This window comes from Rhinichthys klamathensis, unplaced genomic scaffold (assembly GCF_029890125.1).
Source record: "Rhinichthys klamathensis goyatoka isolate OS25496 unplaced genomic scaffold, OSU_Roscu_1.1 h1tg001078l_1, whole genome shotgun sequence".
Classification (NCBI taxonomy): domain Eukaryota; kingdom Metazoa; phylum Chordata; class Actinopteri; order Cypriniformes; family Leuciscidae; genus Rhinichthys; species Rhinichthys klamathensis.
Window position 1 is genome coordinate 114,008 of NW_026607333.1, and position 14,479 is coordinate 128,486.

The window sequence follows — 14,479 nt, forward strand, 5'->3', positions numbered from 1 at the left end:
ATTGTCAATATTGTTTGTTTTCCCTTTATTTCGCCGACTATCATTTTAAAATGAAACCGTAGCAGAGTCTCAATGCAACCGACAGCGATGATTTCTTGATTGAAATCCGCGTTTTGAACGAATCACTCGCTTCTTTCCCGAATGAATCAGCCGTTTGAACGAATCGGTTGAATGAATGACTCCCTCAACTCACTTACTCACAACAGTGATTTGCCGCTGCGGTTTCATATTTAAAGTACCCTTTAAATAAAATGTTAAAATTAGAAATCATTTCATATTTAAATATTGAATATTGATTTAAAAATATATATCTCATAGCTTTATTTATGCAGTTGTAAATGGAGTGTAAATATATTAATGCCACTTCTGATGCCGCTTCTGTCACCTCTGCACTGCAAAGATGGATTTTGATTGAATGATCTAATTTGACTGGTAACAGTGGTACTGTATGATTATTATATAATTAAGTATTATTGTATAATTACTGTATAATTTAATTTGAATGATAGTATTTGACATTAAAGGTGATGCATAACTCTGAATAAGTTTAGAAAAAATGTCCATATATAGGTGAAAATGCCCCTGAAAAAATCAATTTAAGGTGGCAAATATTGCCCCTTAATTAATATATGAATTTCTGTCACTGCTGTGAACTGACCACTGCATAGAATATGAAAAATATGAATATCTTCGTGAGTCAGCTGTCAACAACAGACCTAAACCAGCCATGGCACCAGCACAAAAACACAATCAGTAAAATATCATCTAATTATTATCAACAAAACGTTGAAAATATCAATATATATTTTTGTCAATACTGCACAGCCCTAATGTACGGTATTAATTTTGATTTCTTCAGGTCTTAAAAAGGTCTTAAAAAGCCTTAAATTTGACTTTCAAAAGTGTGCAGGAACCCTGGCATCTCAATGCAATACTTACAAAGCCTTTAAAAAGACTATCTGTGTCTAATGTGTGTCAGTCTTACTACAGAAACTCAGTGAGCACCATGGACTTGATTTTACCTCAACATAGATCAATTATATTAGAAATAGCCCAGTCCAGTCCTTCATGTCAGAAGTAAACGGTCCGTTATCTAGTCAACACTTAAGAACAAGGTTTCCATTTCCTCTAATAGCAGCACGATGGTTTATTGGCCTTTAAGATCAGAGGTCACTGAGACTGAGATCTGGAGGACTGTCTGAAACTCTGTCCACCCCTTCAGCATCATTGTCAAGGTTACTCTCAAGCCCACTTCCAGCATCGCTGATGTCACTTCCTGACAGGTCTGAATTTAGACGGACCCGTTGGCGCCTCCTCCTGGTTTGTAGCTCTAAAATCAGTTAGAAAAATGAGTAATTGTTAGTGTAAACCTGGGTTTCTCCAAACTGTGGTTCCCAAGTTGATGAAAAACTAATACTTGATTAAATCGTAAAAATGTACAATAAAATAAATAAATAATAAATAAAAGTGTCCTCCTCTCTTCAGCGAGTTAGTTTCCTCTCTAACTAAAATCATATAAAAAAAATTATTGCTTGAAATAAATATTAACTAAAATGAAATAAAATATAAACTCTTCACCTTATTTTATTTCAGCTAGTTTCCAAGGCAATGTTAATTCGAAGAACTACAATAACTAAAACTTAACAATATATATATATATATATATATATATATATATATATACAAAAAAATTACAAAAACACAATTACTGCAACGTTAAAATTAAAACAGAAAATGTAAAAATGTAGTCTTTCAAAATATGAACAAAAACTATAATAGTATATCAATGATACTATACGATACTATAGTAACAATTACTCCAGCTGTTGTTTTGTCATCTTTAAAAAAATCAAAACACAACGGAAAAAAATGAAATCTAGTTTATTTGCAGCTCGTTTGCGAGTTAGTGGTTAAAAAAACTGCATGCATTTTGCGGAAGAACATGTTTCGGTTGTGCGGATGAATATGACCCTTCACAAGAGATAATGCTTTACAGTGAACTCAGAGAGCTACAAGGCAATTTATCCGTTCAATAAAATACCTTCTTAAATAATAAAAACGCCATCATCTCCGCATTACTTTTACAACATCCCTCAGTTCTCGCCATCTCCGAAAAGCCAAGCCAATGTTGATTCTGGTTTTATTACGAGCTCTGTCGCCTTCTCCTTTAGCCAGCAGACTCTCCTCTGTTCGGCGTTTGTATAAAACGGGTGATTCCCCGGAGGTGGGAGATTTAGCGGCTCCATGTCAACCTTTCTCGATCGTTGTGACAACTAACATATGCCACTCCCACACCAAAGTAGCCAGAGCAACTTTTCTATATTTACAGATACGACGAGACACAGACAGGTGAGTGACGCATGTCCTCAATTCCCCGTGAAAACCATCCAGTCAGGTCTAAAATATAAACACTTATAATAGGCTTACCATAGTGAATCAGAGTAAGACAAAAACACGTTTTGGAAGAAGGATTGATGCATTGACTCGTTAGTTAAAGGTGCATTGCGCAAGTCTCTGAGTTTTTGCAGAACTATGCCCCCTCTGGCGACAAGCGAAACTGCAACCAGAGGTGTGCACGCTCATGGACCACACGCACACGCACGCTTGCACGAGTACGAGCTGTTCATAACCAAAGGAGCATCAGCCGCACAAATGTTTTGTTTACAGTCATAATGTCTTCAGAGGTAATAAAGTTATAAATCTGCAAGTCATTTTAAATATATGAAAGGAAAGGCATTTGAGTAAATTACACACTTGTGTGAGGGGAAAACAGGGGTAGTAGAAAACTTCGGTTTTTGTTTCCATCTATCTCCATGTTGAACTGTTTTATGTGTTTACTGTATCCACTTATGATTGTATTATTATGGAAACACGTTCATGAACAATACAAGTTATTACTTTGTAAAAGCTCAAAATAATAATCATACCATACACAGTTGGTCAACAAAGTACACTCAAATGTCTCACGGTAATAAACAATCAAATGGCACTATGACGTTACCGTAAAAGCCAAACAGGCTAATCCGCCGAAGATTTGCGGGGGTTTAGCCTGTTTATTGATCTGCTAAGTAGCATATTCCAATAGCAATACATCCTAATCGTCTTATTCCGACGCCTGTCTGACTCCAATTTGGCCCTTTTGGTGGCACTAGACAAAATTTTTCTTTTCTTTGTCTTACGTGGAGTTTGCGTTGGGGTTTGGAATGAACTACAAGCGAATACACAAACCTGCCAGACATAGACCGCATGACGTCACGCCCAGTCTCAAATTCCGTCCCGAATCCCTCTTATATATTTTACTGTACAGGATTATAGAGGCAAACGCAGTGATCAGAGAAGGGCTCATTCAGCCCATTAGGCAATTGTTTAAGCATGTATGGGTTAGAAAAACGGGTATTTTTAACATGAAATGTTGCGCAATGCACCTTTAAATTGTGTTATTTTTGAGAAAAAAAAATTGTTGCATAGTGTACCTTTAAGCCAATAATGACAAAGGGTACCGAAGGCTTATTTTATGTAGCTTTTACAGTGAAATAGGACCTGGCCAACTCTGCGTGAGATAAACCCTTCAGTGCACGCGTATCTCTCGTGTCATGTGTCCATGTGTCACCTGGTTCTTCCAGCCAGGATGCATCCAACTCGTCTGAGCTGATCTCGGCCAGACTGGGAGTGGGACTGAAATCATCCTCCGACACTGACGACACACGTCTCTCGGCCCTCGTCTTCACGGTTACCACTGTTACCACACAGGTGCGAGAGAACAATGAAAGGACACCACATGCAAAGAGGGAAATTGCACAGAAATCTCTGGCGATTCCAAATGTCAGAGAGAGGCTAAATGAAGGGTTTTGGCTTATAAATGACCTTCAAGGGGGAACAAAAAAAGTATTACGCCCCTTTAATGAGTGCGTTCTCACCTGGTTTCTGTGGTACCGGTGCAGGTGTGGGGAGGAGAGAGTCTCTCAGGACCAGACCTCTCACCTCGTCCTTCAGCTCAGAGACCGTGACTCTGAATCACACACAGAAAATAAAGCGGCCTCCTCTCATCAGGGTTATTATCTTTAGCTAAAACCGTAAAAAAAAATAATTGATTCATTAAATAAAATAAATGTTAACTGAAATTAAATATTCAAAAATAATCATCATTTAATTTCATCAAGTTGCCAAGGCAGAAAAATGTTTGGATTTGGGAATGGTGGTTATTCACAGTTTTTTGACCACTTTAACTTTGTTTGGATTTTTCGTTTGTTGAAATTATGAACTTAATTTAGAAATGTTTCAAAAATAAAGCTTTTGAAATGAAGACTGCGTTTGGAGTGGAGTGCGTGCAAAATAATGAATCATTGTTTCCTGAATCCACGGCCAACATCGAAAAGCCGACACAGCAGACTTCCACAGAAGATACAGTATACGCATGTACACTTTTTAATATTTAGACTGCTATTATTGATTGCTATCAGGACGTGAAGAGAGTTTCAAACAGTATAACAAAAAGTGTTTATGAAAAACATTGCCTACTCTAGCTTTAAGAGGGTGAAATATCTTGATTTCACCTCATTTCCGTTTTCCAATCGCTCACCCCTTGAGAACACACTCACCTGAGGTCACGTACTTCCTGTTGAGTGTGCTGGTATTGTGACACCATCCGAGCTAGTTCAAAACTGTGCGTGCGCTGTGAATCTGTGAAACTCTCTAACGTCTGCAGAATACAAACATCACATGAGCTCTGGAATGAGTGAACTGAAGCAGAACATGCTGTTTATTAAAACTACACAGCAAAAAACACTCGTTCACAAATGGATATTGCATATTATATATTGCACATCATTTACATTCGGAAGTATATTAAAGATATATTAAAGGTTCTCTAAGCGATCCTGGGTGACGTCACTTCTTGTTGACGTTCGAACTATTGTCAAACAAAACGGAGGCTAGCTAGACCCTCCCTCCTCCTCATCCGCACACTAACCCCCCCAAACCCTTCTTGTCGGTGATTGGCTGGAACAGTTTGTTATGTTTCGGGGAGCGGGTCGCCGCAGTTTGTTTTTGTTGCTGTTTGTGGAGCCTGGGCTGTCTACAGAGACCGCGTTTCTTTACAGTGTGTTCAGGGGACAGGCAGCCAGCGGTTAGTGAGGAGATGTTTGCTGTATGTGACAAATGTTTTGGCCTAAAAAACGCGTGACATCGCTTAGAGCACCTTTAAAGATGCATATTAAAGATACAGTAGCAACAGTCAATACAAATCTTGACTAACTTTAGAAGAAAAAAACACCCTTTTAGGTAAAATGGTAAATATTATATTTAGTATAATGTAAAGGATCCATACAGACAATCAGAAAAAGCAAAATAGAAAAACATACACTAACGTTCAAAGACTCTTCTGCTCACCAAGGCTGCATTTTATTTGATCCAAAATACAGTTAAAAAAAGTAATATAAAATAAATATATTGTGAAATATTATTACAATCTCAAATAACTTTGATCACAGGAATTAAATTTTAACATACATTCAAAGATAAATTTTCATCATCATTACTCCAGTCTTCAGTGTCACATGATCCTTCAGAAATCACTCCAATATGATGATTTGCAGCTCAGGAAACTTTTTGATTATTATCAATGCTGAAAACAGTTAAGCTGCTTCATATTTTTGTGGAAACGGGTTTACGTTTAGGATTTTTAGAAAGTTCAATAGAACAGCATTTATTTGAAATAGAAATCTTTTGTAACATTATAAAATTTCTTTATTGTCACTTTTGATCAATTTAATGCATCCTTGAATACTTTTTTATTTCTTTGAAAGATAAAGAAATGAATTAATAATACTGTACATATGTGTCGTTTACCTTAGAGCTACGTTCATACTGTCTCCTTGTTTCTCTGGCCTCTGACTGGAGCTGGAACGTATCTTCCTCCTGTCGCACTACAGAAACACAAACCAGTTTGCTTTTTTAACATTCATGAACATGATATAAATGTAGCCAAAATGCCCAGTCAGAATGTCTATCAATATTGAAGTGGTTATGAATGTGAGGCCAACACAAACACAGCCAGTCTCGAAGCGTGATGTTTATTTGCGTGACAGCGGAAGCAGAAGAACACGCGTGCGTGTGTTTATATTTAACACAAAGTGCATTTGCACTGGCAGAAAGCCCTGACTGTAATAACAGGACACTCATATACTGAAAGAGTTTGATTTATGCATGGAACATTATAGCGTATATCTGATATGCAAAGATGGTTCATGCATCTATGGCATCAAACGTATATATGAAAAGTAACTAGTATACGACCTACTCAGTTTGTTTTTGAGAATGTCCACCTCTCTCCTGAGCTGCTCCAGTTCTTCTCTGCGGAGTTTAGAGCTGAAACTGTGGACGGACAAATATTACAAACAATCAGTGTCTGTACATGCACAAGCTGATTACTAGCACACTTGGGCTCAGTTTTGATTTCATCTCGACTTTAAACCAGTTAGTTTTTTAGATTTTATGTGCATGGCAGGGTTGGGTCGACAGAGTGAATATTCACTATATATTTGCAATACTTTTTTAAAGTAATATACACTACTGGTGAAAAGTTTGAAATAATTCAGATTTTTTAAAATGTTTTTGAAAGAAGTCTTTTCTGCTCACCAAGGCTGAATTTATTTGGTCAAAAATACAGTAAAAACGTCAATATTTTGAAACATTTTTGCAATTTAAAAGAACTTTTCTACTTGAATATATTTTAACAATTTGATTATTTAATTATTTTTTTATTAATTTTTGGCATCATTACTCTAATCTTCAGTGCAGTAGTATTTATTTTATTTTTTATTTTAGTTTTATTATAGTTTTATTCATATTTTGGATTAGCTTTTATTTTTATATTTGAGTTTTGTTAATTTTAAGTTTAATTTTCATACATTTCATTATGTGCTTTTGTTTTTAAATATTGCTATAGGTTAAACATTTTATTATTTGTTTATTTTATTATTTATTTCCAATTAATAATTTTAGTCAACCTAAACATTGCTTCAGCTTAAAATTTTCTTTAGTTTATGTTCAACTAATATTTTTATTTTATTTCACCTTTATTTCAATTAACAGAAATGTTTCAATAGTTTTAGTAAACGATAATAACCCTGCTCCAGTGTCACATGATCCTTCAGAAATCATTCTAATATGATGATTTGCTGCTCAAGAAACATTTCTGATTATTATCAATGTTGAAAACAGTTGTGCTGCTTCATATTTTTGTGGAAACTGTGATTTGCTACCATTCAAAAGAAAGTAATGTTTCTCAGCAAAGTATGCATTAAATTGATCAAAAGAGACAGTAAATTAAGTTAGAATGTTACAAAAGATTTCTATTTCAAATAAATGATGTAATTTTCTATTAAATAATCCTGAAAAAAATATATTAAAGCCGAATATTAAACCATTTTCAACACTGATAATAATATGAACCATTATTAATACTTGAGCACCAATAATAATTAATAATAACTGAGCACTAACTCATCATATTAGTATGATTTCTGAAGGATCATGTGACACTGAAGACTGGAGTAATGATGCTGAAAATACAGCTTTGATCACAGGAATAAATATATTTAAAATATATTCACATAGAAAACAGTCATTTGAAATTGTAATCATAATTTCACAACATTACTGTGTTGTGTAATGTATTTTTGACTTAATAAATGGTGAGCAGAAGAGATTTCTTTCAAAAACATTACAAAAATCATAATTATTCCAAACTTTTGACCATTTTGTATTTATTTTTCACAGATACCACTAAAGAGTCATCACAGACCTTTCTTCCTGGTTTCCTAGAGTCGTGGCTCGGTTGATCTGAGCCCTCAGGCTGCTCAGCTCTCGATCCATCTCTCTCTTCCACTGCTCTGTCCGTCGATCCGGTCCAGGGCTCAATGCTCTCCGCTCCACATCCCGCTCTCTCTCCTCCAGTTTATCCTGAAGTCTCTTCTGCTCCTCTGGAAGAGACCAGCTCTAGAATTAACATCAACTCTAACAGAGCAGATTTTGGTTTTGCCATATTCTATTAAATTACTTATTGAAAAGTAGTATTCATTGAAGGGGTCATGACATGGACTTTTATTTTAATGTGTTCCTTGAGGTTCACTTATGTTATATGTTTTAATAATACATTTTTTTTGCACAAAAAAACAAATATACATACATGTAGAAAAATGACCATTTTCAACCTTCATTCTACCTCTCTGTCTGAAATGATCATTTTATTAAGGCACAGCTCCTTTAAGGCTTGTCAGTAAATGCCCGATTAGTAAATCAACGCCCACTCATTATTGCACACGACTGAGTGTTTTTACAACATGTATATAAAACCGTCATTTACAGACAAAGCATTATGAAATCATTTACTTCCGGTTTGTGATGCCGCTGCTGTCAGATCCAATAGTCGGCTGCTTCCTCTTTTAACAACAGTTTATTTGTGAACTCTCCATTACTCTGTGCCGCGTTTACAAAACTAAATGCCCCGAACAAACATATAATCCTGAGAAAAAGGACCCAAGGTCTAACTAGGACCAAGGAGCAGGACCGGAGCACAGAACGTTTTAATATATTTATTAGTGCAAAATGACCAACATTTCGACGCACATGCGTCTTCTTCAGAGTCAAAGAGTCAATGGCAACAATATACAGAAATTAAAGAGTCAAAATTCAAGGTATTGACCACAGGCCTAGGTGGGTGTGGTGCAACAATTATCCAATTTTATACAAGCACTCAAGTCTAAACCAAAAAAACCCCCCCCAAAAAAACACATATAGCAAATAGCTACATACACATATACATAAAAAAAAACATACATAAATATAAATAAATACATACACATAAACATACAAAAAATACCATACATATAGACACACACAGGCATAAAAAATAAAAATAAAAACATAATCCTCTGATGCGATCCAGGAGGCCATTAAAATAAATCATCCAGTTGTTTCCGACACTGGGATCCTAGTGAAGTCTGTACAGAGACTCAAACCAGCTGTTTAAACTGGATGTGTCAATGCAAACGTTCTTTCACTCTTTCATTTGTCCTGTTTTCAGCAGACTCAAGTGTGTGGAGTACGTCAGAAACTGAACATGCATCTGTATACTGTATTATAATAAGTTCTATTTGCTTTTGACATGACGCGATACTCACATCCAGTGTAGGCGAATGTCAGCCGTTAAGCGACTGAACGCCAGTGGGCGGGGCCTATGGTGTGATGATGTATAGCTATTGGCTGATGTGTTGCTCTAGAGGCGGGCATATGCAAATGCATTTGCCTGTGTGATGTCACAGATCGCATTATCAAAACAAGCCGTTGTTGGAGCTTGATTAAATAAATGCTTTGTTTTTATGAGGAGGACATTTTAAGCTGTTAAACGTGCAGGATATTTTAATTGATACAAAGACCTCAAAAGATCAAGGCAAATTTGATTTCTCATGTCACGACCCCTTTAAAATCTGAGCATATTAAAGAACATGGAAACGCATTGAGATGGATGATCACCTTGTAATGTTTGTATTTGTCTGTGCTGAGCGTTTCGTTCTCTTTCCAATAATCGAAGACTCTGGGTTAAAGTCTCAATGGCCTGTGGCAAAATAACATAAACGTATATTATTCTGGAATGATGCACTGTAGGATTCAGTTTACTATATTAAGGCAAGACACTGCAGTCAAAAACACTGTTTTTTCAGGCACCATACTTTATAGACTATATCTATTTGCATCTATAGATTTTAAATTAGCAATACACATTTATACATCAACAAAATGAAACAAGAATTTCTTTATGGCTTTATTCAATGTTCAGATTTATGTTCTGGAAATGTATACAAATGGTGCATATTTAATTACTTAATGCCTCATTTGCATTTTTAAACATTACATTTTAGAGAACTTTTAACTAGGGAGTTATGGTGATAATATCTATTAGTTCAAATGTTTACCCTATTCACCTGTTGCGTCTTGCTTTAAAGAACAATCTTAAAAACAAAATGATAAACACATACAGGTGAAACTCGGAAAATTAGAATATCGTGCAATAGTTCATGTATTTCAGTCATTCAAATTAAAAGGTGAAACTAATATATTTAGTATATACACTACCGTTCAAAAGTTTGGGGTCAGTGAGAATTTTATTTTTATTTTTTGGAGGAAAGAAATCAATACTTTTATTTACAGTGGTGTGAATAAGTTATTACCCCCATGCTAAAGTTGCCTAAAAAGAGGAATAAAAAATCATCTTTTGGAAATTGATCTTAATGCCTTAATTAGAAAAATGCGGAAAAATCCAACCTTTAAGGACACCAATTTTCTTTGTGTATGAATAATGTATCATAAATAAATAAATGTTCTTCCTTAAAATACAGGGTGCATAAGTCAGGCCCCCCCTATGTTAAATTCCCATAGAGTCAGGCAGATTTTTATTTTTAAAGGCCAATTATTTCATGGATCCAGGATAATATGCATCCTGATAAAGTTCCCTTGGCCTTTGGAATTAAAATATCCCACATCATCACATTCCCTTCACCATACCTAGAGATTGGCATGGTGTTATTTCAGTTAGCCTAATAGCTGGTTTGATTTGCATTGAAAGATGATCTTATGAAAAGTACCCCATGCCAATCTCTAGGTATGGTGAAGGGAATGTGATGATGTGGGTCTATTTTAATTCCAAAGGCCAAGGGAACTTTATCAGGATGCATATTATCCTGGATCCATGAAATAACTGGCCTTTAAAAATAAAAATCTGCCTGACTCTATGGGAATTTAACATAGACTGACTTATGCACCCTGTATTTTAAGGAAGAACATTTATTTATTTATGATACATTATTCATACACAAAGAAAATTGGTGTCCTTAAAGGTTGGATTTTTCCTCATTTTTCTAATTAAGGCATTAAGATCAATTTCCAAAAGATGATTTTTTATTCCTCTTTTTAGGCAACTTTAGCATGGGGGTAATAACTTATTCACACCACTGTATCAAGGACAGTAAAGACATTTATAATGTTACAAAAGATTCTATTTCAAACAAATGCTGTTCTTTTGAACTTCCTATTCATCAAAGAATCCTAAAAAAAAAAAAAAAAAAAAAAACTGTACAACTGACAGACCAACAACTGCTTCAACATTGATAATAATAATAAATGTTTCTTGAGCATCAAATCCTCATATTATACTGATTTGTGAAGGATCATTTGACACTGAAGACACCGACACTGGTGATGCTGAAAATTCAGCTTTGATCACAGGAATAAATTACACTTTACTATATATTCACACAGAAAACAGCTGATTTACACTGGAATAATATTTAATACTATAACTGATTTTTGTTGTATTTTTAATCAAATAAGCGCAGCCATGGTTAGCAGAAGAGAATTCTTTTAAAAGTATTTAAAATTGTACCGACCCCAAACTTTTGAACGGTAGTGTATAACTATATACATATGCATGTTCATACTTTTCAGAGGGCCGACATTTCTGTATTTAAAATCCTTTTTTTATTGATTTCATGTAATTTTCTAATTTTCTGAGACTTTGAATTTGGGGTTTTCATAAGCTGTAAGCCATAATCATCGAGTTTCACCTGTATATTGTGCCCCAGATCTCAAGTGGACAGCACTAAATACAGATAAATGATCCAATACGTCATGTGATCCAAACACATATTAATAGCAAATGAAGTCAACTCTCCACGTGTGATGGGATCACGCGAGCCAGACGTTGATATCAGGTGAAAGTGGGTCATGTGACCAGAGCCGGTGTTAGTCTGACCTGACTCTGCTGCTGTAGTTGTGTCTGGATAGCGGTCAGATCTGACCACTGAACCGCAGGACTGAGAGAGGACGAGGGCTTCAGATCAACACCGGCTGTGACCTCTCTGACCGGAAACACATCTACAGAGAGAAACACGTCAACTAATTAAATCATACTAAACATATACAGTAGTGGACTAAATTGATCTCCAGAGGGGATATTTTTAAGTAAATATTTGAGGGAAAATCAAAACAAAACTTGGTTAGGGTATTTATCTGACAAAATTATTTGGCAAAAAAAGGCAAACAGCTGCAGGTTTTATTTTTATGATGCAAAAATAAATAAAAAAATGCATAGAAAAGCAAAAAAAACTCTCAAGAAAGAGCATAGATTAATACAATATAACCAGTTATTAATATTTTGTTGGCTCTCTCTTGTTTTTGCATGTGTTCATAATTTCTTTGTATGACAGCCTGGGCCACTACAACTGGAATTAAATAAATAAAACAAACAAACTGAAAGCACATGGCAAAATGAAAACTGAAAATATAAAATAAAAATTATAATAGTAATAATACTAAATGAACATTGCTCAGAAATAGGCAATTTAGTATTTTAATGTTTTGACAATAAAGGTTTTCAGGATTTAAAACTTTTACTAATTTCCATGACTTCTTTAGGCCAGGAAATTATTCTTTTTAAAACTCCCTTTTTATTTCCAGGTTTTCCATGACTATGGGAATTGAAAAGAATTATACAGAATATTCTCCATCTGTCAATTTTCTATTAATGGAGTAAAAGGAGTTACCTTCAGTTCCTCTAGGAGATCTTCCATATGTAGTTAGGCGTTCCTTGTAAGACACAATATTAGAAACTGAGGTAAATTAAAGGTGTATTTCACAGAAGAAAGTAAGTCATAGAGGTTCAGAATAACATGTGTGTGAGTAAATAATGACAGAATTTTAAATTTAGGTGAACTCACTGTCGCTTTAATTTATCTAGCAGACATAGAGCGCACTCTAGCGGCCAGTATCTTCAACATTCTAAACTGACATACATTTTATAAATGTAAAATTATTATTATTAGTGATGAAATACAGTCTCTTACCCTCATCTTTGCGACACTTCCGTCCGCCTCGGAGATGATGGAGCTCAATTGATGGTCCCAGTTCATCCTGAGCGCCTGATAACCAGCTTCTCGAATTAAACACGAGCATAAAACCCGTCTGATTTATAAAGACCCCTTAAACCAGCAGGAATAATGACAGGTGAGGTTACAGGGACAGGTAAACGGGACATATAGTGTCACCGGATTCTACAGAGGTGTGTTTCAGTTTTAGTAAACAAACAACTGAAATAACGCTTCAAAACACACGCGCGCGCGAAACACTGAAGCGACCGTTTATTTCAGAGAAACTTCACGAACGAATATCCTTCCATAAATAATATCATTAAAAGTTCGATTACATGTCTAAAATCCTCTTTTTATGGGGCCAGACAGTGCCCATTTCAGTTTGTTTAAATCCAGGAGCCAGCGCCACTACATTACACGCCACGTCCGTCACACCACATGGATTATGGGAAATGTAGTAAATCTGGTGTAATGGCCGCTCACTCCTTATGAGCATAGACTTATGAGACCTAGCAGCTAGCAAACATACTGCATCAGTAAGATATGACACCATTCATATACATTATATTCTACTGTATATGCATGTTTTTTTTTTTAAATGGTAAAAAGTGCTATAGCCATTATACTTAAGGTTTCTAGAACACTATAAAGCATCACTCACGTGAGACATTTCACATACTGTAAAGTTAACTCAACTGTTATTGTTTAATACTGGCCTAATAACATATAGCTTACTAGCCTACCATACATTTACAAATTGTCACATGTATTACAGTTTACTTGATACAATTCCGTGAGTGAGAGACAATGGGCTCTATCTTGCACTCGGCGCAAATGACTTTGTACACTGACGCATGTATCATTCCTATTTTGCACCCGCGCAAAGCGGACTTTTCCCTCCACAGACACACGTCGGTTAACTAAGAAATACACTTGCGCTCCCCGGGGCGGTTCAGCGCAAAGAGGAGGCGTGTTCCGGCGCAAACTTTCCCTCATGCTATTTTGCTGTTCTATAAAACAACTGCGCCACTGACCAGAAAAAAACTAGTCTAAAGTCAGTGGCGCGTTGCGCGTTGTTCATTATGCTATTTTAAGCGCGCATGCTTGGCCATAATGTAGCGGGTGCACAACGCGCATACACTTTGATTCTCTCATCAACACAGATGCAGCAGTTTTTATTTTTGCAAATCATACATTATAACAAGGAAAAATATTAACACATGAGGGAAATCATTGTGGTGTCCATGAAAATTTAGTTTTTTTCCTCCCACGCCTGTTTAACCGACGCTGATTTGTATGGGGATGGGAGAAACCCACCCACGATAGATAGATAGATAGATAGAGAGATAAATAGATAGATAAGTCTGATTTGAACGTTGAATTTCTTGTTATTTCTGCATGCATTCTACTTCAGACAGTCAAACAGTGCCGTCTGAGGGTGTTACTGCATGAGGGTTTATGCCATAGTTTACAGGTGCACGCAATACAACGTCACTTCTCTGTCTTTCACGGTCCTGACAAGAACGTCGGTCTCCTCGGCTGTGAACCGCTCCTGA

General features: G+C 35.8%; 1 protein-coding gene across 1 annotated transcript; it reads right to left on the reverse strand.

Annotated features, from left to right (window-relative positions):
- Positions 1-926: 926 nt before the first annotated feature.
- On the reverse strand, positions 927-13,281 carry LOC130079470 (cytospin-A). The gene is made up of 11 exons (XM_056244754.1): positions 12,900-13,281; positions 12,600-12,642; positions 11,810-11,931; positions 9,535-9,616; positions 7,805-7,982; positions 6,299-6,372; positions 5,848-5,924; positions 4,599-4,699; positions 3,918-4,009; positions 3,611-3,736; positions 927-1,330 (listed from the first exon to the last, which is right to left on the reverse strand). The coding sequence occupies exons 1-11, from the start codon at positions 12,963-12,965 to the stop codon at positions 1,164-1,166; spliced, it is 1,128 nt and encodes a 375-aa protein (XP_056100729.1). The 5' UTR covers positions 12,966-13,281; the 3' UTR covers positions 927-1,163.
- Positions 13,282-14,479: the final 1,198 nt, after the last annotated feature.